General features: G+C 54.5%; 1 protein-coding gene across 2 annotated transcripts; it reads left to right on the forward strand.

The window, feature by feature from the left end:
* The first annotated feature begins 1,651 nt into the window (after positions 1 to 1,651).
* Positions 1,652 to 20,120, forward strand: LOC118672022 (galectin-9-like). 2 transcript variants are annotated; one of them, XM_036341331.1, is made up of 11 exons: positions 1,652 to 1,777; positions 5,770 to 5,861; positions 10,906 to 11,107; positions 12,159 to 12,269; positions 13,287 to 13,382; positions 15,044 to 15,079; positions 15,625 to 15,675; positions 15,961 to 16,002; positions 16,996 to 17,084; positions 17,230 to 17,392; positions 19,351 to 20,120. In XM_036341331.1, the coding sequence occupies exons 1-11, from the start codon at positions 1,739 to 1,741 to the stop codon at positions 19,495 to 19,497; spliced, it is 1,068 nt and encodes a 355-aa protein (XP_036197224.1). In that variant the 5' UTR covers positions 1,652 to 1,738; the 3' UTR covers positions 19,498 to 20,120. The 2 variants fall into 2 exon arrangements, with proteins under 2 accessions (XP_036197224.1, XP_036197225.1); XM_036341332.1 differs by lacking the exon at positions 13,287 to 13,382.
* Positions 20,121 to 24,766: the final 4,646 nt, after the last annotated feature.

The raw sequence follows: 24,766 nt of genomic DNA on the forward strand, positions 1-24,766 counted from the left end.
GAAGGTGGTCTTGAGCAGGTAGAACATCTTGCGGTTGGACAGCACGTCCCCGCTGGTCATCTTGCCGTCGGCCCCCTCGCGCGTCTTCCCCTGGGACTTCTCGTGGAGGACGTTGCTTTCGGGAACGCGCCTCACCTCGTCGCCCCCGCGGACCGCAGACGGTGGCCAGCACCGCACTGACATGGCCAGCACCTCTCGCAGGTCCACGGTGCCGCCATCAGGCTCCCCGCCCAGGCCGAAGAGGCTGAAGCCGGCCAGGAAGCCCAAGTAGAGGTGGAAAGGCACGCCGAGCCCCAGCACGCAGAACACGGCCACCCCCAGTGGGGACAGGCGGATGCCCACGGGCCTCCCCGCGCAGTCGCCGAGCTCCCAGGCCGGGCACCGCGCGCTCTACACCGGCGCCCGCACCTTCGCCGTCCCCCGGGTGCCCCACTCTCCAGGACGGTGCGGCCGGGTCTCACATCCATGTTGGCCAACTGCCGGGAGGTGAAAGGGTAGCGTGGGCTGTCTCCCATCAATTTAATTATAAGCTAGAGGAAAAATGTTCCCTCTCCGACTCATGCCCACCTTCCATCCACAAATCTTTTTTCAACTTGCAATACTGAAACTCTATACGTATTAACAACAAATCATTTCCCACTCCCCCCAGCCCCTGGAAACCACCAGCCTACGTCCTTCTCTAGAAGTGTGGCTACGCTAGGGACCGCGCAGGAGTGGAGCCATCCAGTATTTGTCTTTTGTGTCTGGCTTATTTCGCTTAGCATAGTGCCCTCTGGGTTCATCCACACTGTAGCATGAGTCAGCACTTCTCTCCTTTTGGGAGAATCCAAGTGGGTGAAGAGGGCAAAGCGAGTCAAGTCCACAGCCGCAAAGCTGGTGAGAAGGGTGACCTGCTGGCCATCGACCAGCTGCAGACAAACCAGTTTTAAAATGTCACTGTGATAGCATAGCTACTGAAGATGTGGGCACGCTGGACGTCAAATCCAGATTCCTGGGTGCCGAGATGGGAAAGGTGCAGCTCCGCGTTACTTGAGATGCAATGTGGAGGCGTAGCTGTAAGGGAAATGTTTGGTGAGGCGACAGTGGATGTAAACCTTCGCATATACCTGCTGAACGAGAAGTTTCCTGGCAAGTGAAGGGCCTGCGGAAATTTCATGGATTCTGTATCACCTGGTTTAAGAAATGAATCTGTTCAGTAGTGGGCGTGACAGTACAGTAGCACTTTCTGTGTGAAAGTATACATTTTATGTGATTAATTCCTATTAATCAGTGAAGTGCACTACAGCTTTGTGGTAAAGACCCTTTACCCAGAGCCTTTAAGTGACGGAGGAACATCCTGAAAAGTAAACGGAGCCTCACCTCCACCTCTCACCGTTTATGTGAATACTTATTTAGATTTATTTTTGTAATGCCATAAAATAAGTATCTGGATGGTTTTCAAATCTGTTTTTTGTTGATTTCAGAGAGGAAGGGAGAGGGAGATAGAAACATCCAGGTCACTGGAGTGGGAGTATCTACTTAACTGTTCCTGAGTCCCACCCTCGCCCTTTCCCCCAGCACGTCCACAGTCCACAGTCCACACTCCCGTTCTCTACACCCACTTCCTCTTGCTCCTGGCTCCTCCCATTGAATAACTGCCCGATAGCTTTGGTTTCTGTTTCATTGTAAAGTCCTTCCCAGTGCCGAGAACTGCCTGGCTGGTGTGAGGAGCAGCCGGGACCACAGAGGTGGTGGAGAGATGGCCTTCAGCAGCGTCCAGGCTCCCTTCGTGAACCCAGTGAGTTCCTAGGCAGTGGGCACAGGCGATTTTACAGGGCTGAGCTGGCTGCCTTGCCAGGGAAGCCGCTCTGGTTCTCTGAGGAAGCCACACTGGGGTGGCAGAGGGTGCATGGGCAGATATGCCCGATGGGACAATCCTGACACAACCTCTGCCCCAGGCCGGTCTCACATGCCTCACAGGACCGAGGGATGATAATCACCTGCATTGGGGCATTGCACAGATGGTGGCGGAGCTCCCTCTGGGCGCCTGTCCTGTCCTGGGTGCTGAGGGGAGAAGGACACTGGTCAGCCCTGGGAGAGTGGGGCTTTGTTGGAATGAAAGGGGAGGCCAGCAGCTCGGCTTGGGCACTGACTTAGGAGATGGCCTCCCTGGGTTGAGCCGTTTCCTAGCTTGGTGACCTCAGGCGAGCTGCTTTTTCTTCTCTGGGCCTCAGTTTCCACATCTGTAAAATAGGGGTAATCCTTGAGCCGCCTCCCAGGATTGGGGTAAGGATGCAGATAGCGTATCTAGGGCGTTTGAACAGTGCCTGGCATGCGGCGGGGCTTTTGAAGTGTTGAGCAGATTAGGAGTCTGGGGGCAGCAGGGAAGACCTCCTGAGGGGGGGTCTGCTCCCTGGGGGGTGAGTTATCAGGGGCAGGTCCAGGGTGTGTGCAGATGGGCCCTCTGGGGAGTGAGAGAGTAGGGGGCGGCCCTGCGGTGTGGGATGCAAAGGGCTGCCTTTCCCACCTTTTGGCCACATGTGTGGGCCCTGTCTGGGTGGCTGTCTTTAAACCAGGGGTCCTCAAACTTTTTAAACAGGGGGCCAGTTCACTGTCCCTCAGACCGTTGGAGGGCCGGACTATAGTTTAAAAAAAAACTACGAACAAATGACAAATGCCTATGCACACTGCACATATCTTGTTTTGAAGTAAAAAAACAAATGTTTTCGTCGGGCCGCATGTGGCCCGAGGGCCGTAGTTTGAGGACCCCTGCTTTAAACCCTCTGAGCTTTATTATCCCCACGCCATCCATGGGAAACTGAGGCTCAGAGGCGTCGAGGCCACTTCCCAGATGTCCCAGATGGTCGAGAAGGAGGGTGCCTTGATTTACCCCAGAAGAGGAGGTGCCCACAGGGAGAGCAGTAATGGGGGGAGGCAGGCAGGCACAGCCCCAGGTCCAGGAGGTGACTGTGCCCTGGACTGGCCCGTGGAAGCCTCTCCCAGCCTCGGCAAACAGTTTCCCCAAGAGCCGGGGCGGTGGAGTGATAGGGCCCTTCCTGGTGGGGCCCGGGGTAGGCGGGTAGGCGGCAGCATGGCCCTGAGGGGGAAGCTGCCTGGGTCTCCACTCCAACCCCCCGGGCAAGGGGCCCTGGCGTGGGCTCACCTTGAAAAGGCTCTGGAGGTGGAGCTGCAGAAAGTGGGCCAGACCCTGTTGGTGCCTCAAGTGTGTGTGTGGTGGGTGGGGGGCAGGGTGGGGAGGGGGCGGGGGAGAGGATAGGGGGCGGGCTCAGAGTCAGAAGTGTCACCTTAGGCTCATTGTCTGTAAGATGGGGGATCCCAGACCTCCTTCTAGGCCCTGACACATGCTTATCATGGTGACTGGTTTGTACTTTTCTATCCTTGGGTTCAAAAGCTACTAGTAATTATACAAATCAGAGGGAAATCCTGCAGGGGCAGCAGAGAGTTCAAACAGGGCCTTGGTGCCCTGGCCGGTGGCTCCGTTGGTTGGAGTGTCATCCTGATCACCGAAAGGTTGCAGGATTGGTCCTCTATCCGGGTGCATTCGGGGGCAAGGGATCTCTCTCTCTCTCTCTCTCTCTCTCTCTCTCTCTCTCTCTCTCTCTCTCTTTCTCTCTCTCTTTCTCTATCCCTCACTCCTTTCCTCTCTAAAATAAAAAAACATATCATTGGGTGAGGATAAAACAAACAAAAACCCAACCAGGGCTTTGGTGTCAGACAAAAAGGATGCTGGGTGGAGTCCCTACAGGCACCAAACACAGCTGTCCACCCCACGTGGTCACTTCCCCCGGGTGACGCAGTGATTCCCAGCAGTCAGGAGTGACCTCCCTCTTCTCCAACGAGTGCCAGGAAGATCGCACAGCCCGGCTGTTCCGCTGATCAGCGGAACTCCATGAGCACCTGCCCTGGGGGCCTCAGCTCCATTCCTTGCCAAGCCCCGCTGGCCTCATCTGGCCCCGCCTCCTCAGAGGCCAGGGTGGACGCTGGAACCACACGCAGGACAGGACTCGCTGTTTGGTGTGGGAAGCCCTCAGGAAGCCAGGAGCCAGGATGTCTGTGCTTCATCGTGAGAAGCAGCCTGTGTGGGGCTTCACAGCATGGGTGCTGGGACCCAACCCCACCCTATTACTGACCAGCTGGGTGGCTTCGGGCAAGTTACCAGACCTTCTGTGCTCAGTTTCCTCATCTGTAGGGGTGGCCCTGATGATGGCCAGGGCTGCTGCCAGGGTAACTAGGAACAGCCAGGGAAATGCCAGGATAACCCAGAAGCACCTCAGAACCCTTGGGGCAGCAGCCTCTTTGCCTGAAAGGCTCCCACTGGCCCTGCAGTGAGCCCCCTGTGCCAGCTGTGGCCGGGTGCCCGCTGGGGACACTGGGCCTCCAGCAGGAGGCTGTGCACCCTCTGCCTGGGGTCCAGGCTCTGCTGTCTGAGCCTCCAGAGAGGAAGACGGGGAAAGAGTCCTCAGCCTCCAGGCCTGGCCAGCAGCTGAGAGCAAGCTCTGACCCACAGAGGGGTTAATCCATCTAAATTAATTAATTTGTCCAGGTTAGAGCTGAGAGGACACTGTCCCTTTAGTTGAGAGAGATGGTGTCTACTTTGTCATAGTCTCTGCCACTCCCTATTGCCCCTACCTGACAATCTCCCTCCTACACATCACCTGCCTGGCTCCTATAGGCATTTCAGTTCTGTAGGGAGTTGGCTTAAAGGAGAAGTTAGAGAAGACATTCACTACTAGATAAATGTGAAGATTGACTAGGAGCTGGAAGCTATCTCCTAGGTTAATGCAGGTTAAGAGCACATCAGATGACAGGCATCCTGGAGGTTAGCTTAAAAGTCATGAAGAAACCAATGTGAAATTTTGCTCAGAGAGACCAAGAGGGAAGGGTGCGGTAGAGACACCTACTATGTGCCAGTCTCTTCCCCAGCCCTTTTCTGACTAACTCATTGATCTTACGCAGAAGGTGCGATGTATCCCTATGTTACAGATGAGGAAACTGAGGCAAAAGAGGTGACATGAGCTCCCTGAGGTCACCCAGGAAATGAGCAGCAGAATTAGGCTCCAAACCTAGATAATGCCTGGCTCTAAAACGATGCAAGCCTCACCATAACCATTGTCCTTTCAAGTGGCCCGGGAAGGGCATTGGACAAAATGGGCTCTATGGGGCCGAGGAGGAGTGCAGACACCTCACTAGGGCCTCGGAGGTTGCCAGGGCCTGGGGAGGGTCTGGGGAGCAGGAGCAGGAGAGGATACAGAGCATCCAGGTGCTACCTGCGGTGGCTGGGAGGGCAAAGGTCATGGTCACACTGTTCTGTGGTGGGGTGGGCAGGATGCCTTCTTCTTGGCCTTCTCAGGGGGCAGAAGATTTATCCTTTAGAATAGGCTGCTGGCCTCTTTGGTCCCTTGGGTTTCTGAGTTTTCTACCAGGGTCCTGGGTCCTTTGCTATGAGTCCCTCTCACTACCCTGGTTCCTTCCCCTCTCGGGGTCATGTTCATGCTACTTCCTCCTAAGAGAGGCCAGCTCTGAGTCACATCATTTCAGAGCCCGGCGGTCTCTTTATCAATCTCAGAATGTCTGTGTAACTCCCCAGATTCGGGTTTACTTCTTCATAGGCCTGGAAGATCCATGAGACTAGGACTCCATATGCCCAGTTCACAGCTGCATCCAGCCCCTGGGACATTGCCCGACACACCAGGCCAGCCACTAGCAAGTGCTGGAGGGATTGGACTGAAGGAGCAGGGCCCCTAACTGACTGCCTTCTTCTCCCTGCAGGTCGTCCCCTTCTCTGGGACCATCCAGGGGGGCCTCCAGGACGGACTTCAGATCACTGTCAATGGGACTGCTCTTCACGCCTGTGGAACCAGGTACCTGGAACAGTTAATTCCCCCCAGCCTTACCCCTTAGGAAACCATGGCGCCTGTCGGTTCAGGCTGGTTCCCCCAACACTGTCCAAGCTGCCTGTGCCTGGCTCAGGGGACACTGAATGAGTAGGGCTCGGTCCTGCCAACACTGCATAGGACCCCTGCCCTCTGCCAATAGCATCTGCACACCATTAACGTAGATTCCCCATAGACACAGGGAGAGCATGAGCTCACAGTCTCGGGCCAGCCCAGGGGCAGATCATTATGGTCTAGGATTGAACTTTGCACGCGAAGACCCAGAGATGCAAAAATAATGCCTCCTTTACTGCCCAGAACGGCCTTCCTTTACTCCGTGGTCCCTATTTGGCGGATGTGGAAATATTTAAACTTGGCATCAGATGTGATTTGATCTCCTTCTGTTTCAAGTTCATTCCTAGAAAGTACTAAGGCAATTCAAAATACAAACATCTCCTGGGCACTGTCTCCCACCCAAGAGGGGACTTTGGGGCACAGGGAAAACTTCCATATCTTCTCAGAGGCCGAGCGCCCTCCAATGCTCGCGCAGCCCTGGCTGCCCTTGCTGAGGTCCAGGTGGTGTGGAGGTGAGGAGCTCTTGCCTGATTTGGGTGGGGCCCACACACCTGGTGGCTGCCTGCTGAGGTCCATGGTGCCCACAGAAGCCCTTCTGCACACACAGCCCTTCCTTGGAAGCCTCTGTCTCAATCCCAGATGTCTTTTGTCCCCAGTGGTCCTTTCATCACCTTGCACAGGGCCTGGGGACCTTCTGAATCCCTTCACACGATCCCAGGACCGGCTCTACTTCAACTTGGCTTGTAGAGTCTAGTGGACTTTCTCCACCATCGCCTTCCCTGCCAGGTGGGCATAGGCACACTCACCCTGTGACATCTCCCTGAGCCCTGAGTGCCTCCAGGAGACACCAAGGAGAATGAGGCTCCCATATGCTTCAACCCTGCCATTGGGGAAGCTGACCCTCACCTCTGAACCTCCACCCCCTTCTCTCTCCTCCCGCTGCCTACCTCCTAACCTACTGTGCCCACTTGTTCCCATGGGCGCTTTTGCACACTCTCATCCCTGGGGCAGGAGTTTGTAAGGGACCAGAGAAATGGAGCTGGATGATCACAAAGGGAAAGATACATCCAGAGATATTTCAGAAACGATAGTTTCCATGTAAAGAGGAATCTGGACCGGTTTTCTGGTTCCAGAGTCAGTGGGAGCCTCCTTTCCTTTTCGTGTCCCCAGAGGGAGGGCTGGCTGGGCTCTGGGCCAGGGCACTTCCCTGCTGGCTGAGGGCCCACAGAGGGAGCTGGTATTGAGGAGGCACCCAGAGCTCAGCCTCCTCCACAGGGACACCAAATGGGCTCTGCAGGAATTGAACAGAAGGTCTATTAGGGTCACCTCTGGGCTTGGTACAGTGCCTGGCCCTGTGGGGGAAACAAAAAACATGAAAGCAGGGGCCTTCCCTGAGTGCTGTGCATTAGCTGGGGACACCAGAGTGACCCCAAGAAGCAGGCTGTGAACCATGCTCATGCCCTGGTCGGGGAAGGCTGGAGTAGACAGTGCCGCTTGGTGGAGAACTTTGGATTGGGGCTGGTTTCAGGCCATGTGTCTGGAAAAAGGCAGAACGAACGTTTATTGTGGCCCTTTTGTGAGCCCGGCTCCTTGGACTGTCCCTCACCTTAGAACAGGGTGGGGAACCTTTTCTCTGCCGAGGGCCATTTGATATTTATAACATCATCTGAGGGCCACACAAAATTATTAACTCAAAATTTAGCCACCTTTATTCGGTCAACCATTTAAGTAACTCACCCCTAATGCCATGGCAGGGCCAGACAAATGATTTCACGGGCCTTATATGGCCCACGGGCCAGACGTTCCTCACCCCTGCCTTAGAGCCATAGCTATACCCAAAGGAAGTTTTGAAGGTCAGGGCTTCCTTCCAAGGAGAGAGACAGGAATGAAAATGTACTTGCTTGGGGACTTCCTAAACACCACCTCATGAATCGTCCCCAAAGGAAGGGAGTCTCCCCCGCCCTCAGTGTGGAGATTCCAGGGTAGTATTTGGGGTTCAGGGTCACCCCAAATGACAAACGGTACCAGCTGGGGTCACGGTCCAGGCCTATGGACGTTAGGGCACCACCCCACACCTCATGTGTGGGACACACACCAACCTCCGATGAGGGACAGACACACATCCCGGAAGTTCTCGTGCCTGGAGAACCTATATTCATTCCATGCCTCCCCTGCTAGACACCTCTTTGTAGGTAAAGTCCCTCAATGTCACATGTTCTCTCCATTTGTTCTCTTCCTTCCCAACTGAGCAGCCGTGGGCTGGCCTCTAACCAGTGCCCACCGGGCATGAGAGGCTCTTGCTTCTGGGCATGTTCCTGGATTGGCATCTTCATGCAAATGTGCAGTCAGTTTCCAAGACCCATGCTTCCTGAGGCTCGAGTCCCCATTGTTCTTTACCCAGTTCCTGCTTATTTCTGGAAAGTCACGCTGGAAAGGGAAAAATGCATTAATTACTGTGTCAGGGCGTCCAGCAGGCGTCCAGCACAGAGAGAGAGTGCGAACTGGTTCTTTCAAGTAGAGGCACTTTGGGATTGAGAAATGAAAGACAGATGCAGAAATAGAAAGGAAAGCTGGGTCTGGGCGGGCTTCTGTCCTCTTCTGGTGGAGAGGCAGAGAGACCCAACACCAAAGCAGCGTGTTTATTTTATAGTCCAAATTCCCCAAAATATCAGGAGGTTTCACCAAAACTCAAGATCAGGGAGGTATTCCTGGTGCTTGACTGGATTTACATAATAAAAACCCATTCCCCCCCCCCCCCCACCTCCCACCCCAGGCTTTAAAGAGTTGAGCTGAAGGCATTCTCACCTTTTGACCAGAAATGCCCCCAAGGTAGGGCTATGCCCAAGCCTTGGGTTCAGTCCACATGACTTGAAGGAGAGCCATGGTGCCTTCCCTGGCAGGGAGCCTCCCACATCTCCCCCGTTTTCATTTTTCAAAAGCAGTCTGTGGACATCTAGTTGGAGCCTTCGGACTTGAGATCGCAGGGGCTTGCTGATGACTGAAAAAAAGCAGGATAAGATTAGTAGTACACAAAGGAATTCAATTAGGTACCAGGCGATGTCTCCAGACATTTTCCATGGATTAAATTCTTTTATTTATTTATTTATTTTATTTATTTATTTATTTTTTTAAAATATATTTTATTGATTTTTCACAGAGAGGAAGGGAGAGAGATAGAGAGTTAGAAACATCAATGAGAGAGAAACATCGATCAGCTGCCTCCTGCACATCTCCCACCGGGGATGTGCCCGCAACCCAGGTACATGCCCTTGACCGGAATCGAACCCGGGACCCCTCAGTCCGCAGGCCGACGCTCTATCCACTGAGCCAAACCGGTTTTGGCGGATTAAATTCTTTTAAATCATCCAGCAATTCTTTTGCCAGCTTTGCCGGAGATATAATTTCATCCAGTAATGGCATTGGACAGCATAATGGGTGTCCAATCTGGTGATGTTCACATTTCCGATTACTAATGCACATGGGGGCTGGACACAGGCTCTTAAGCCATAGCAAGGGCTCGATGACCATGCTCCTTTAGTATTAGTTAAGAAAGAGCCAGTAAAATTAAGAAAATTAAGGGCGGTGGCTAAACGCCACAGATCTTTCTGTAAATTTTCTGTTTTCGTGGCCAGGGCGTTACCAACAAACTCTCCTGGCATGGGAAAAAGGAATTATATGTTTGTTGGAGGCGGGTCTGGAACATATGTCCAGTAAGTTTCTGTTGCCAGTCATACTTACCTGGCAGCTGACAAGTGCCATCGTTGCAACAAAAAGTGTGGAAGGGGTTACCTGGACCCCCTATTCTTTCACCACTTGCTGGGCATCTGCGGTCAGCTTCTTCTGTTGACCCCATGTGGGGACACTAGCTTCTAGGGTGGCCTTGGCCAGCTGCTTCCTGAGCTCCTTCTTCTTCGGGGTCGGTGGCTGAACTGGCCTCATCACGGGGGGTGTGATTTTCAGCTTCTTGAATGGCGGGATGAGCTGTTCTCCCAGGTCCATGGTCGTGACACACTGCTCGCTCTGGCACCCAGATGGGGTTAGAGGCGCCTTCTGGAAAAATACAAACATGGCCTCTTCTCCACATCATTACTGGATCTGGCCCTCTCCACTGCCCTGCTTGTAAATCCTTCCATCGTGCCATAGCGGCAGATGCCACGGGACCAGGAGCTTGATGCCTCTCCTGGCTGCTGTGCGACCCTCATTGTCACAATTCAAAAAATCTAAAGTGTAAAGGGGATGATTTAACTGATTCTGTGAAGTAGGATAATACCCCTCTCCCCCTTTTGTTTTTGTAACTGAGTCATTAAGGTTTGATGAACTCTTTCTACAATTGTCTGTCCCTGAGGATTATAGGGAATTCCTGTTTTATGCATAATTTGGTATTGCTTACAAAACTGCTGAAAGGAGGAGCTAGTATAGGCAGGTCCATTATCTGTTTTTATCTCTAGGGGCCGCCCATGACTGGAAAAGCCACCAGGCAGTGGTTAATTACATGCTTTGCACGCACTTTCCCCTGTTGGCGGGGGGGGGGGGGGGGGGGGGGGGGGGGGGGGGGGGGGGGGGGGGGGGGGGTAGCAAAAATGAAGTGAAGTAGGTGTCTATAGAGACATGGACCCACCGAAATCTGCCAAATTCAGGCACATGAGTAACATCCATTTGCCAGATTTGATTAGGTTTAATTCCTCGGGGATTTAACTCTAATACTGGCACAGGGAGGTGGACAGCACACTGAGGGCATTGCTTAAAATTTTGGCAGGGGGCCTCCCACAAATTACACAAAACACACTAAGTGCCAACTAGGTAAACACAAAGGAAGGCAGCACAGTGGGTTGGGTGCAAACCTGCCACACAGGTTGTATGCAAGTTGCCAGACACACATGGAAGTCAGAGGCGCCGGGCCCTCCTGCTCCTACCATTGTCAATAAAACAGAACACTGTCTCATTTCCGTCCACCTAGGTTTGCTGTGAACTTTCAGACGGGCTTCAGTGACAATGACATTGCCTTCCACTTCAACCCTCGGTTTGAAGAGGGCGGGTATGTGGTCTGTAACACCAAGCAGAAAGGACGCTGGGGGCCGGAGGAGAGGAAGATGAGTATGCCCCTCCAGATGGGAATTCCTTTTGAGATCCGCTTTCTGGTGCAGAGCTCTGGATTCCAGGTGAGCAGGATTCTCCTCCCTCCCTCCCGCTGTCTGAAACCTGCCCTATCAGGCCTGGAGAAAAGCTTTTATTTATTTTCATTTTTTTTGGTTAATCCTCACTTGAGGATATTTTTCCATTGATTTTTTAGAGAGACTGGAGGGAGGGGGAGAGACAGACAGAGAGAAACATCCATGTGAGAGAGACACATCAATTGGTTGGCTCCCACGCCCCCAGAGCAGGGCCGGAGGTTGAGCCTGAAACCAACGTACGTGCCCTTGACCGGAATTGAACCTGGGACCCTTCAGTCCACAGGCAGACACTCTACCCACTGAGCCAAACTGATGAGAGAGAGAAAAGCTTTGAAATAATTACCCAAGCAATGCAATTATACAGAAAACAGGACCTTACACACCTTCACCTGCACCTTCAGAGCACCTGTTGCTTCTGTTACCAGGAAATAAGAGCTAGGTAAGTCCCCACCTGCTCTTTGGCCTCGGGTTCCAGGTGACTGCCATCCTCTGCTGCAGCCTGTCCGCTCCAGGTCCTTGACAGCATTTGTTTTCGGTGATGCTGTGGCAGCCCTTCTGCAGGCCCAGGGGCGGCTCAGGGCTGCATGGTGTGGTCATTGCTCTGCAGGCAGAGCAGTGCTGCTGGGCCCGGGGACAGGGATGGCTGTGTCTGTGCTTCTCTGTGTGAATGGGATGCTCCCAGGCCTCAGTGTGCCCCCTGAGGTGCCCTCTCCTCTGCTCCCATGAGCACTTTATGGGCATTTAAATGCTCATATTGAAATGGCATCCCAGGTGAGCTGAGAGAGACAAACCTAGAGCAATTAAAAACTAGAATTAAGAAGCCAAACTAGAGCCAAGTGGTGGCTGGGTTTGGCTGCACTTTGGATCACATGTGTGTTCCTGTACCTGGAACAGCTCTGAAGGCTGGGCCCCACCTACAGGGGATGGAGGTGAAAACCATACAGGGCCTTGATTTCTAGAAGCAGGGGTCCTAGTGCTCAGGTGTGCTCCCCTCCCTGGTCTGGGACACCTCTCCTGGACTATACTCTCCTGTTAACAGGTGACGGTGAATGGAAACTTCTTTACGAACTACGTACACCGCGTGCCCTTCCACCGCGTGGACAACATCTCTGTCACCGGCGCCGTGGGGCTGACACACATCAGCTTCCAGGTCAGATTGTCCAAATGGCACCGTACCAGGGGCTGGGTGCAGGGGCCAGTCTACTCTGCCTAGGCCCTTTGGGTGGAGCCAAAGGTTCCAGCCAATTTCTCACCCGGATGGCTCTGGGGACATACCTCCTGCTACCTCCGTCCCGTGTCACTGTCTCTGTCCAGAGCACCTGCCTCAGCCTGACTCCCTCCCCTCTTGCCTGTCCCTCTCTACTCCCGCCCTGGTTAGGAGGCATGTGGTTCCCCAAAGAACCAGCTTGGGAGTCACACTGAATCTAGCTCAGATCCCAGCTCTGCACTGTCATCCGCTGTGGGATCTCACACACGTGAGTCTGCCTCTCCAGCCTCAGTTTCCTCATCTGTGCAAGGGGCACAGTCACAGCCTCCCCAGGAGGTATGTGTGGGCTCAATGAGGCGATACGTGTCAGAGGTCACGTAATGGCCCCCATGGGCCCACACCAGGGCCTACTAGACCCTCTCTGTGTTTTCCCATTTTTGAATGTGTTGCCAACATCTACAAGGCCAGGAGCAGGTTTGCATTGTGGAGCTGATGCTGGTGATGGCTGCACCACAGTGTGAAGGCACTGAATGCCCCTCGGCTGTACACGCCAACATGGTGAAGGTGGTAAATTTTATGTGCATTTTATCAAACAAACTTTCCAGGTCAGGTGATGTCACATGGAAACCTGAATGTCTGGCTTCTTTGAAAACTGGAAAGATTAGGGGAAGCCTGGCCCACATTCCCACAGGGCCCCAGGCGCCTGGATTAGAGATGTAATTTCCACTTTCAGTATTTGAGTGTGCTCCTGAGATGGGAAAGGCACACAGCAGGCCCACAGCAAATATGAGCTCCTCTCTTTTTGGTCCTCATCTCTCATATTCCCTCCCTACCCAAGTCTCTTGCCTACCCTGTCCCTGCCTGCCTGGCTTCCCCCCTCTAGTCCTGGCCCCTGCCTTTCCACTCTCCGCTGGCTTCTTAAAACTTCTCTTCACCCCATGGCCCCTTTTGTTTTAACAGAACACCCGTGCAGTCCCTGTCCAGCCTGCTTTCTCCGGGATGCAATTCTCCCAGCCTGCTCGTTTTGCACCCAAGCCCAGGGGGCGCAAACCAAAAGTGAGTTAACCGTGGAGACCCTGAGAGGCTGAGCAGGAAGGACAGGGGTCTGAGAGAGAAGCTATTTCAGCGAGGAGGCAGCAGGGCCTACAGGCCCCCGCATACCCCCCCAGGGTTCCCTATCTCCATCCACCAGGCACCCAGGCCCTGGACCTGGGAGGTATCCTTGGTACTTCCCTCCCTTCCTTAATGTCCCTCCAGTGCACCAAGGCCTCTCCTTCCTGAAGCCACTGCCTTGGTCCAGGCCACCCTACCCCTCATCCCTCACCCCCTCACACGAACCCACTGCCACAGTGACCTTCCCATAAGCAAATGTGATCTCATCCTCTCCCTCCTTAAAAACCCTAAAGGCCCCGGGCTCAATAGAGCTCCAGTCCCCCAGCTGGATGTGCAGAATCCTCCCCAGTCTTGCCCAGCCCACCTGCCGGCCTCCCTCCTCACCCACGAAGACCCTCCATCAGCCTGCACTGCTCACTCCAGGCTCCTTCCGGACACCATGCTTTTGCATCTGTTGTCCTGGTGCCGAAAGGACCCTTTGCCACCTCACCCCAGCCAGCCCCTAACTGCCCTTCAATGCTCTGCTTCATTGTGGCTCCTCAGCGGCATCTTCCCTGCCTGGCAGGTTGCTGGATGCCCGCCACCCCCCCCCCCCCCCACCTGATGGACTTTTAACAGCTCTGTGCACGCCAGGCACCATGTCCTGTTGTAACTGTATTTACATGTCTGTCTCCGTCACTCCACCCGACCTTGCCGGAGCCTATGAGCTTGGGATTGTGACTTGTCCCTTTGTGTATCGCCAGCACTTTGCACAGTGCCTGGAGTGCAGGAGGGACTGGGTCAATGAATGAGGGATGTGGTTTGCACAGTCAGTAGAAGAGGAGAACAGTCAGGGCAAGAAGACCAGTCTGCTGGGTGGGGAGGGGCCTCGGGCAGGAAAAGGACCAGGGCCTGGCCCTTCCTTGGCCACTTGAGCAGTGGGGGCCAGGCCAAGGGCGTCTCCCTACCCAGCTTCCTGTGGCCCATCACGGTGCATGGTGGGCCCCTGCCACCTGCCACACTGACTTTAGGATGGAGGAGCTCCAGGGGGCCTTTGCAGGGCAGCCGGACTTTGGCCCTGGCCTTGGGTGGACGGGGTATGCTGATACAACCAGACGCAACGGGGTACCATTTTGTATTTAATCGCTTGCTACCTGGACAGGCTTGGGCAAGGTGCTTAACCTCTCTGAGCTTGTTCTCTCACTGAGCAAAACTGAAGCTAAAGATGCCTCCCTCATAAAGCACTGAAGCCAGAGCTTGGCACACAGTAGGCCTCACTAAATATTAGTTTTCACCCTCCTGGTGAAATAGGACACGGCAAGTAATGGTTTTGCCTCTGGGAGCTGAGGTGAGCTGTATGTTCTATGTCAGACACATCCTTCTCGCTCTCTAGAGGAGCCGGCAGGATGTTTCCTCTCCTCCACCTGCCCCTTCCCTGTTCTTAACCATAGTTACCTGGGATAGTGGGTGAGCATCTGGGCACCACGGGCTCAGGGAGGCTTGCTTGGGAGCAGAAAGGAAGGAAGTGTGAGTCTGGGAGGCATTTCTTACCACCGTTTCAGCTGTCATCTCCCCGTCAAGTGGCACCAATATTGACCAGCATTTTTATTTTTCGTCCCCTTCAGCCTCCAAGTTACTGGCAGTCCATCGCAGTTCCCATTGTAAGTCTCTTGCTCTCTCTTTGGAAACCCTTCACTTTGGTCCTTCCTGTGGGTTAGAAGGAGGGGGCTGGGCCAGGCATCAGGCCTCTGCCACAGGGCGACTGGCACAGCTGAGGCCAGACCCCTGGGCCACCCTCCTGACCCTTGTGGGAGGGGAGGGTTTGGGGGAGTAGGGGTGGTTGGCTGGGCTGATGGATTGGGAAACAAGCTGAATTGCCCAAGCCCCTGCCATTCTGTGGACAGTAAGGCCCACAATTACTTCCTCCTGCAAAATGAAACTAGAGGAATTCCCCTGTGAAGGAAGACGGGCCAACAGGCCACAAATGAAGCCACATTCCTCTCCAGAGGGAACTTCTGCCCCTACCTCACCCCTTAAGAGGAGAAACACCTCTACCCTGCAATTTTCAGAGTCTGGTCTGGGCTACTGAGAGGTTCCCCACTGGCAGCTGCTGGGAGGGTGTGTGTTAAGTGGTGCCCTCTGGTGGCAGATGGCGGTCTTCACGCTGGTGAGAGCAGGTTTTAAAAACCCCGTTTCTTTCTTCCAGACGCAAACAGTCATCCACACAGTGCAGAGCACCCCTGGACAGATGTTCCCTGTAAGTCTGCCAGCTCCAGTCAGTGCACAACCTCGCTCCCTCCTGCTGGCACAAGTCAGCTGGGAGCCCTGGAGTTCGTGGAGCTGCCTGTGGAGGGGCTGAGGGCAGGTGGCCATGATGGGGTCTGGGACGATGGCAGGAAGTTGCACCAAGGCTGACAGGAGAGGGCAGGCGAATGGGAGAATCCAGGGGCGGAAGCCTCACACTGGAGCATCCCCTCTAGAGTGCGTGGGGGCCTGGGAGTGGGCACAATCCCACATAGAATTCCTGGTCTCTTTTCAACAGAATCCTGCAATTCCCCCGCCGGCTTACCCCAGCCCCAGCTACGTAAGTGACTTCTCAGGGAGGGCGCGGTTCCGTTTGTGCAGGGCCGCGGGGGAGGTGAGGGGCAGCTCACAAAGTGAAAAGCAGCCCTTCGCTGATCTGACGTTCTTCAAACATCCCGGGAAATTAGAAGATGGCTGAAAGGAGCTTTCACCTTCAAAAGGGCTCCTTCATCGCAAGCATATTATATGGCCTTCTCTTCTCAGCCCAAGTATCCTTTTGTGTCCAGCAAAGTTCTTTTCGTGGCAGTTTATTTACTTATTTTTAACCCTCACCCGAGGATATTTTTCCACTGATTTTTAGAGAGTGGAAGAGAGAGGGAAAGACAGAGAGAAACATCGATATGAGAGAAACATCAATTGGTTGCCTCCTGCATGTGCCCTGACCAGGGCCCAAGCTGGGGAGGAGCCTGCAACCAAGGTACATGCCCTTGACTGGAATCAAACCTGGGACCCTTCAGTCCGCAGGCCGATGCTCTATCCACTGAGCCAAACCGGCTAGGGCTTTTCGTGGCAGTTTAAGCTCATAAATTTGAGGAACACTGGAAAGTTTTCCTTATTTGCTAACCAAGTAAAGCTATCACAATTCTTTTTGTTGTTGTTGGTGTTGTTAAACTTATTTATTTTTAAAAATATATTTTTATTGATTTCAGAGAGAGGAAGGGAGAGAGAGAGAGAGTTAGAAACATCCATGGTGAGAGAGAATCATTGATCGGCTGCCTCCTGCACGCCCTCTATTGGGGATTGAGCCTGCAACCCGGGCATGTGCCCTTGACTGGTATCGGATCCAGGACCCTTCAGTCCGCAGGCCGAGGCTCTATCCACTGAGCCAAACCAGCTAGGGCTATCACGATTCTTTCTTGAAAATATATGACACACAGACACAGTTGTCAAACTCGGGTGCCAGTCCAAATTCATGGACATTGGCAGAGAGCTCCCCCGACAACGTTTGCCTCTCTGGCTGCCGCTGGCTGACCTGCCCCTCTCCTCCCGACAGCCAATACCATTCTTCACCAGCATCCCCGGGGGGCTGTACCCCTCCAAGAGCATCACCATTACGGGCATCGTCCCATCCTACGCTCAGAGGTAAGCCTGGGCTCTCGGGGAGGAGAGATACCCCTAGGTCATTCTGGCCGTCTCCCCCCACCCCACCCCCAGCTCTGGGCAGGCTGGGAGGGGCCAGAGCCCAGCGCTCGATGGGCAGAGATCCATGTGAGCTGCCCACCCCCAGGTTCCACATCAACCTGCGCTCCGGGAATGACATCGCCTTCCACCTGAACCCCCGTTTCGATGAGAACGCCGTGGTCCGCAATACGCAGATCAGTAACTCTTGGGGGCCTGAGGAGCGCAGCCTGAATCGGAGTATGCCCTTCGCCCGAGGCCAGGGCTTCTTGGTAAGGTGCCCAGCCTGGAGCTCCAGGGGGCTCCGAAGGGGCAAATGAAGGAGGGGGTGGCGATGGGGGGTGTCTGGGGGCCCCTTGAACAAGAGGGCCTCTTGGGTGAGGGTTGGGCCCCACAAATGGTTGTTGTTATGGTTTTTATATGGTTTTACTATTGCTGCCCCATATAAAATAGGGGGTGGAATCTGCTGTTGACAGAGGGAAAAACTCTGACATGTAGATTCTTTGCCTGGGGTCACACAGCCAATAAGTGCCGGACGGAACCCAAGAGTGAGGTCATTCATTTATTCACTCACTCACTCAGTCATTCAGCTATTATTTGTCAGCTCTGTCATCCAGGCCCACTTGGGGCAGGAAGGAGCCCGGGTGTTGGAGGGTAGCAGTGAAGCAGACAGACCAGGTCCTGCCTGGAAGTTTGCATGTTTGGTGGGGGAGGGTCATTGCAGATCACAGCAGGTGCTGTGCCTAAGCAACAGAGAATAAAGGGGTACAGTGAGGCCTGGCCAGGGCCACCGCTGCTGTAGACGGGGACAGCTCTCAGAGGCCACCGTGCACTGGAGACCTCAGTGATAGAAGGAGTTCACCCCACAAAGATCTGAGGTGCCCAGCAGGCTGCAGAGGGAGCAGTGTTATCGCAGAAGGGAGAGTCCTGGGCGTGGCCTGTCCAGGAACCAAGAGGGTGGGGAGGCTGGAGGCCGGGATCACAGAGCAGGCGTTCTCAACCCCGGTTACACATCACCTGGAGAGCTTAAAAAGGAAAAATCAATGCCTGGCCCTGCCCAGGCCAGCGAGAGGGTGAGCCTGGGCATCCGTATTTTAAAACAGGCCCAACGCTCCTTACCTAGGGTTGAAAATGACCGATGTAGGGCCTTGAGGGCCATGGGGAGGAGCTTGGGTTTCAATACAGTGCGTTGGTGTGTTTGGAGCCAGAGAGCAATTTACTTTGGCTTATAGGCAGCTGTGTGACTTTTGAGCAAGTGACTCCAGGGCTCTGGGCCTCAGTTTCCTTATCTCAGAAATGGGACTAATAGCAATATTGATCTCATAGAGAAGTGAGTGAAATGACATTGTGTGAAGTGTGCTGCGAGTGTTAGGCATGGTGATGGGGAAGAGGACATCTTACAGGGCGCTCTGGCTGCCTTGTGAGAGACTGTTAGGAGGTGGCCGCTGCAGAAGTGTAGGTGGAGAGCGCTCCGGTGTGCCGGGGCACAAGCCTGAATTCCTGCCCCTAGAGCAGCGGTTCTCAACCTGTGGGTTGTGACCCCTTTGGGGGTCAAACGGCCCTTTCACAAGGGTCGCCTAAGACCATCGGAAAACACATATATAACTACATATTGTTTTTGTGATTAATCACTACGCTTTAATTATGTTCAATTTGTAACAGTGAAAATACATCCTGCATATCAGATATTTACATTATGATTCATAACAGTAGCAAAATTACAGTTATGAAGTAGGAACGAAAATAATTTTATGGTTGGGGGTCACCACAACATGAGGAACTGTATTAAAGGGTCGCGGCATCAGGAAGGTTGAGAACCGCTGCCCTAGAGGCTTAGGGCCCAGTTGGAGAGTGAGGACAGGAGAGGGAGACATGACCTGAGGGGGCATCTGACTTGACTAGGAAGGGGTCGGGAGGTCGCCAAAGGCAGGGAAGGCTTGCCAGAAGGGGTGAATCCCGAAGGGAGCTTAGCAGCTATCCATGTGGGCAAGGTGTGCGGACTGCAGAGCCTGGGGGAAAGGCACTCTCTGCCCGGGGAACAGAATATGGAGAAGGACCAGGAGAAGCACGTGCTGACGAAGAGCGAATCCTTCAGGGTGACGGCAATGCGGGGCTGGCGCGGGCTTAATGGATGCTTGAGGGAGGCAAGAAGGAGGTCCTGGACACCAGCCTGCATTCAGGTCTGAGGACTTCCCAAGTGCAGCGCAAATGACACGGTCCGTCTGTCCAGGTGTGGATCATGTGTGAAGGTCACTGCCTCAAGGTGTCTGTGGACGGTCAGCACCTGTTTGACTACTACCACCGCCTGAAGAACCTGCCCGCCATCAACAACCTGGAGGTGGGAGGCGATGTCCAGCTGACCCTGGTGCAGCCATAGGCGGGATTCCCGCCCTGGGACCTCGGGCTGGAGCACACTGCTGTCTGCATCTGCTCTTCACCTCCACCTTCCCTGTCCCTGCCGCAGCCCCCGCCCTCCCGGCCCTTCCCGGATCTGGGGCTTTTCTGGAGAAACCAGGCCCTTGTCTGCCCTGCTTCTGGCTGCAGCCATCCTGGAGTGGAGAAGGCTGCTCGCTGGGCATAGCTTCCTCTGTCTGGGCAGCACGTGGGGCTCCATCTGCCCAAATCCTACCATCTGAGGAGAGGGGGGAAGGGTCAGTGCAGGCTGAAGCCCATGTTCAGTCCCCTCAGCAGAAAGGGAGCATCCTGGGCCTTCCCAGCTCCCACCCGGGCCCACCACTCATCTACCTTTTGACCCCATCCCCACCCTCCATTCTAGTCCACCTCAGGCTCCAGCCACCAGCTGGTCACTCCCCTGGGAGGCGGTCTCCTCAGCCCCTCCTCTTTCTTCAACCTTTACCCTTTCCTTGCACCCTGTACCAACCCTTCCCCTGACTGACACCTGCTGGTCTCCACCACCTGCCAGCACCTTATCCAGCTGGACGCCCCCCTTTCCCAGTGCCCTTCAAATAAAGAGAAAAGAAAACTCGGGGTTGGCACCTATGCACAGCGTGATTGTGGTTTATTCAATGTGTTTGGAGACATGCTGGTGTCTGGGATCAGGGTGATTCTGGACTTCCTTTGACGAGGGTGGGGGACCTGATTCATTTCTGCTCTCAGTGGGTCCCCCAAATCCCACACGGCTTAGGAGAAAGCAGCTGGCCTAGTGCGTGTCCCACAAGAAGCTCCCGGAAACGTGATATATACATGTTTGCTGAATGCTACGTACTTTCTCCACGTTTAGAAGCAGCGTCACTCTGCACAGGAGCCTGTTTGAGGCTCTGCAAGTCTTATCTTAAAGCAGCGTGTCAGCCTTTGTTTACCTGAGCAACCAGACCTGGCTGCACAGTCAGGCTTCTGACAACCCCTCCAGCTCTGACCTCCACCACCTCTAGGATTCCTTAGACGTTCATGACTCCCCTAGTCCTGGCTCCCCTGGTCCTGGCTCCCCTGGACCTGTCTCCCCTGGTCCTGGCTACCCTGACTCCCTGGCCCAGGCCCCTGACCTGCATCCCTGGCCTGCACCCCGGCTGCCATACCTTCAGCTGGAAGCAATAGTCCTCGACCTGCTCCTCACTCAGGCTCAGCCTGGCAGCCACCAGCTGCTTCAGGGTGTGGGCCACATCGCGGGCCATGTGCATGTCCCCGCAGACATAGAGGTGGCCTTGCTCCTGGTGGAGCACGTGGAGCACCTGGTCGGCCAGCTGCTGCTGAAGGATGTCTTGAACGTAGACCTGAAAGCAGAGGAGATGGTGAGCCCAGGCCCCTGCTGCTGGGTGGGGAGGGCAGCCAAGCGTGCAGTCAGGCCTGCTGGCCATCGGGAGGTGGCGAGGGGGTGCCATGGGCTGCAGGCTGAGCACCTCCCTGCTAGAGCATTGCACAGGCCTGGGCTGGGCCCAGAGAGGTGAATTCTAGCCAAAGCCCTGTCCTTGAGGTGCTGGTGCTCCAGTGGGGTCCTCATGAACTCTGCATTCACCATGCTTCAAAGAGGCACCCATCAAGCTACTTGCCCTGCCCAGGGCTCTGAGGCCCACCTGCCTACACCCCAGAAAAGGGATTCTCTCAGTGCAGACTGCCTGTGGGCTCTCCACTGTAATGCAGAGCAGGGCACAGAGTCCTGGGCCTCCCCAGTGCCATACAAGTCCAGGAGCCAATCAGGGCTCTCAGTGACCCCAACACTGGGCATGGAAAACTGGCTCTGGGAAGATCCCTCATAGGACAAGTTCATTAGGGAGGAGCCAAGAGTCTGTCCCAACTCCCCAGGCGCAAGGGGTCATGGTGGGCGTAGTGGCCATCCTCCAGCCTGGCTGTGGTTGTGCATAGAGCTGGCCTGAACCACCTCTTCTCATGCAGTTGTGTATCTGGGAGAGGACCGTTAGCTGGCTGTGCCCCAGGGATTAACCCACCATGTGGCCCTGACTTAGTCCTGAAGGGCCTGTCTCTTTTCCTGGAAGAATAAACAGAATAGCATCACAGCATCACTCTGACAGTGTAACTGCCTACATTTTAGAGCTGAGGAGGTGAAGGCTCAGAGATGTGAGGGGGGTGTTGGGGCGGGGGGAGCCAGGGCTTTTAATGCTCCTTCTACTGAACGGGCAGTTGCCCCATTACCTTGGGCTGGCCAGGCAGGCGAGAATAGGCTGTGTGCACCCGCTTCCGGGCCATCCAACATCTCCTCCCAGTAGAAGTGGGCCTCATCCAGGTCATGTGGCCTCTCTGGAGCCCTGCAAGACCCAGCAGGCTGCAGTTACAAGGGTGGCCACCAGAGGGTGGGCTTCAAGGCCTGACAAGCTGGCCACCCAACTTGAATTCTCATTTCATCCCTGCAAGTGTCCTATCTAGCACTTTGCCCACCTCACAGTTGAGGAAGCTGACTCATGCATTCCCTCCTTTAACACTTTGAAGTACCAGGTGCTGTCCAAGGTGCTAAGACCACCAGGCTGGAGAGGCAATATTTCCTGTCCTGGAAGAACTCAGGCCAGTGAGTAGTATTGATCCAACTTGTATGCTGAGAACTTTACTGTCAGCAGCTTTGGGGCATGAGACAAATTATTATTATAATCTCATTTGGAATCATACAAACCTGGGTTCAAATCTTGACTAGATGCTATGACTGGGTGCTTGTTTTAGAGTTGTGGGATCTTGTCCCCATACATAACCTCTGTGAAATGAGAATAGCATCACTTACTTTGTGGGCATGTTTTGAGAATTAAATGAGAAATTGTGAGCTAAGTTAATGAGGCACAGCCACAGGTGCTGGCTATGGAATTGTCTGGAGTCACGATCATTAGCAATAATGATGATATAACAATGACATCCAGTCACAAAGACTTGAACCAAGAAAGTTGCAGGTGAGTTAATATATTCTCTTATTAATTTATTAATTCAACCACCCATCTGTCACTGTGCCCATTTATCCATCCATCCATACCATCCATCACCCCCACTTGGAGGTGAAAGGCCAGCTCTGAGCTCTGGCCCCCACACAACTCCAGGACCTGCCACTGCCTCTCCAGCAGCTGGGCTAGCTTTTGGAGCAGCAGCTGGGTTGGGGGCGTGGTGATGTCCAGGAAGTAGGTGAGGGCCTGGCTGAGGGAGCAGGGGGCAGCTGCTTGTCCCTGACCCAGTAGCTGCCTGGAATACAATCAGGATGGAAAAGGTCCCATTCAGGTTTCCCAGAGGGTGATGAGGCCTCTGGGGCAGACACCTCCACCCTCCAGCTGCAGGGGAGAGAAGACACTGAAGTTCTGGCAACAGGCTCATGGGCCCAACTCATGAGCAGGAAGATGGGCTCAGATATATGGGCGCAGGAAAGGCTGGTCAACAGCCCTCCAAAGGGCACCCAGGGGGCTACAATCTTATAAACTTACTATGCACCAGAGTCCCTCTCACCCAGGCCTGATACCCACATGTGAATTACAGACTCACAGTGACTAAATCCACCAAAGACTGATGAGGCCAGTTCTTGTTTAGAGAAAAGCCTGTGACTGCAGTCCCCTGGGGTCCTGTACCAGGAAGTGCTAGTGAAGGGGAAATAAGAGATTTGGGGGGCTAGCTATCCGAATCTGTGCCGGTAACCTGTATTCTTGCTGGAAGATAATTGGTTCCATTCTTATCTGTGATGCTTGTCCTGCCTTGCAGAACCTGTTTCCCAGAATGCTCCCATTTTACAGAGGCCATAAACCATGAACCACGTACTAGTACAGCTCCTGGAGGGGGTTGTCAGCACTGGTGCCAGCCAGGCCAAGCCTTTGGGTGTAATCTCACTTCCCCCATCCCAACTCACAGGGGGTGGGGGGGGGGGGGAGTTGCGGGGGGGGTGGTGCGGGCTGCAAAGCCTGATCCATATCTGGGGGACAAAGAAACTAAAAGGGATAAAAGGAAGGCTTCCTCATACTCATCGCTCAGGCTTTGGAGGCTGATTCTCCTGAGTCACCGCACTAGGGCAACTGTAATTCTGCATTAAAAGGTTCCTCTTCTGAATCCTCTGAGTGCCCATCTGATTATTCTCCCAAGCTGCCTGGCAGCTTATCTACAACACTAGTGTCCCAATGCATGAAATTCATGCAAAGGGCTGGGCCATCACAGCCCCAGCTGGCCCTCGCAGCCCCTCCCAGCCCAGGCTGGCCCTCCAGCCCTCCCAGCCCCAGCTGGCCCTCGCAGCCCCTCCCAGCCCAGGCTGGCCCTCACAGCCCCTCCCAGCCCAGGCTGGCCCTCCAGCCCTCCCAGCCCCAGCTGGCTCTCGCAGCCCCTCCCAGCCCAGGCTGGCCCTCACAGCCCCTCACAGCCCCAGCTGGCTCTCGCAGCCCCTCCCAGCCCCCGGCTGGCCCTCGCAGCCCCTCCCAGCCCAGGCTGGCCCTCACAGCCCCTCCCAGCCCAGGCTGGCCCTCACAGCCCCTCCCAGCCCAGGCTGGCCCTCCCAGCCCCTCCCAGCCCAGGCTGGCCCTCACAGCCCCTCACAGCCCAGGCTGGCCCTCACAGCCCCTCCCAGCCCAGGCTGTCCCTCACAGCCCCTCACAGCCCCAGCTGGCTCTCGCAGCCCCTCACAGCCCAGGCTGGCCCTCCAGCCCTCCCAGCCCCAGCTGGCTCTCGCAGCCCCTAACAGCCCAGGCAGGCCTTCCAGCCCTCGCAGCCCCTCACAGCCCCTGCTTCATCCGGAAGGTTGTCCGGACGGTCATTCTGCTGTTTGGTCTAATTAGCATATTAGCTCTTAGTATATAGGATCAGCAGAGCTGCCAATCACCCTGAGTGAGGTGGTGAGTCTAAAGGAGTCCTGAGAAGCTCTGTACAGGGTGTTCACAGCATGGATGCTGGGGCCAGTAGAAGTGGGTTCAAACTCTGGCTCCCCCTTACTAGCTGGGTGACTGAACTCTCTGAGCCTTGGGTTCTGCCTCTGTGAAATGGATGTGATCGCACAACTTGTCTATCTCAGTTTTTATGAGCATTGAATGAAATAGTGCAGTATGACAGCTGGTGCAGTGTCTGGAACACAGGTGCTCAATAGAAGTTAGGTGTAAGTATTAATACAGTGGAACCTCGGTTTTCAAACTTAAGTCATTCTGGAAGGCTGTTGAAGTAGCGATTTATTAAAACAACGGAATCATTTTTCCCATTAGACACAATGTAAATTGAATTGATTCATTCCAGAT

This window comes from Myotis myotis, unplaced genomic scaffold (assembly GCF_014108235.1).
Source record: "Myotis myotis isolate mMyoMyo1 unplaced genomic scaffold, mMyoMyo1.p scaffold_m19_p_17, whole genome shotgun sequence".
NCBI lineage: Eukaryota > Metazoa > Chordata > Mammalia > Chiroptera > Vespertilionidae > Myotis > Myotis myotis.

Bases quoted from the DNA above. Each gene is read 5' to 3' on its own strand.
- LOC118672022 (XM_036341331.1), top strand. From the start codon at position 1,739: ATGGCCTTCAGCAGCGTCCAGGCTCCCTTCGTGAACCCA. The intron at 1,778-5,769 runs GTGAGTTCCTAG...TTCTCCCTGCAG, and splicing joins AGGCTCCCTTCGTGAACCCA to GTCGTCCCCTTCTCTGGGAC. The intron at 17,085-17,229 runs GTAAGCCTGGGC...GCCCACCCCCAG, and splicing joins GTCCCATCCTACGCTCAGAG to GTTCCACATCAACCTGCGCT.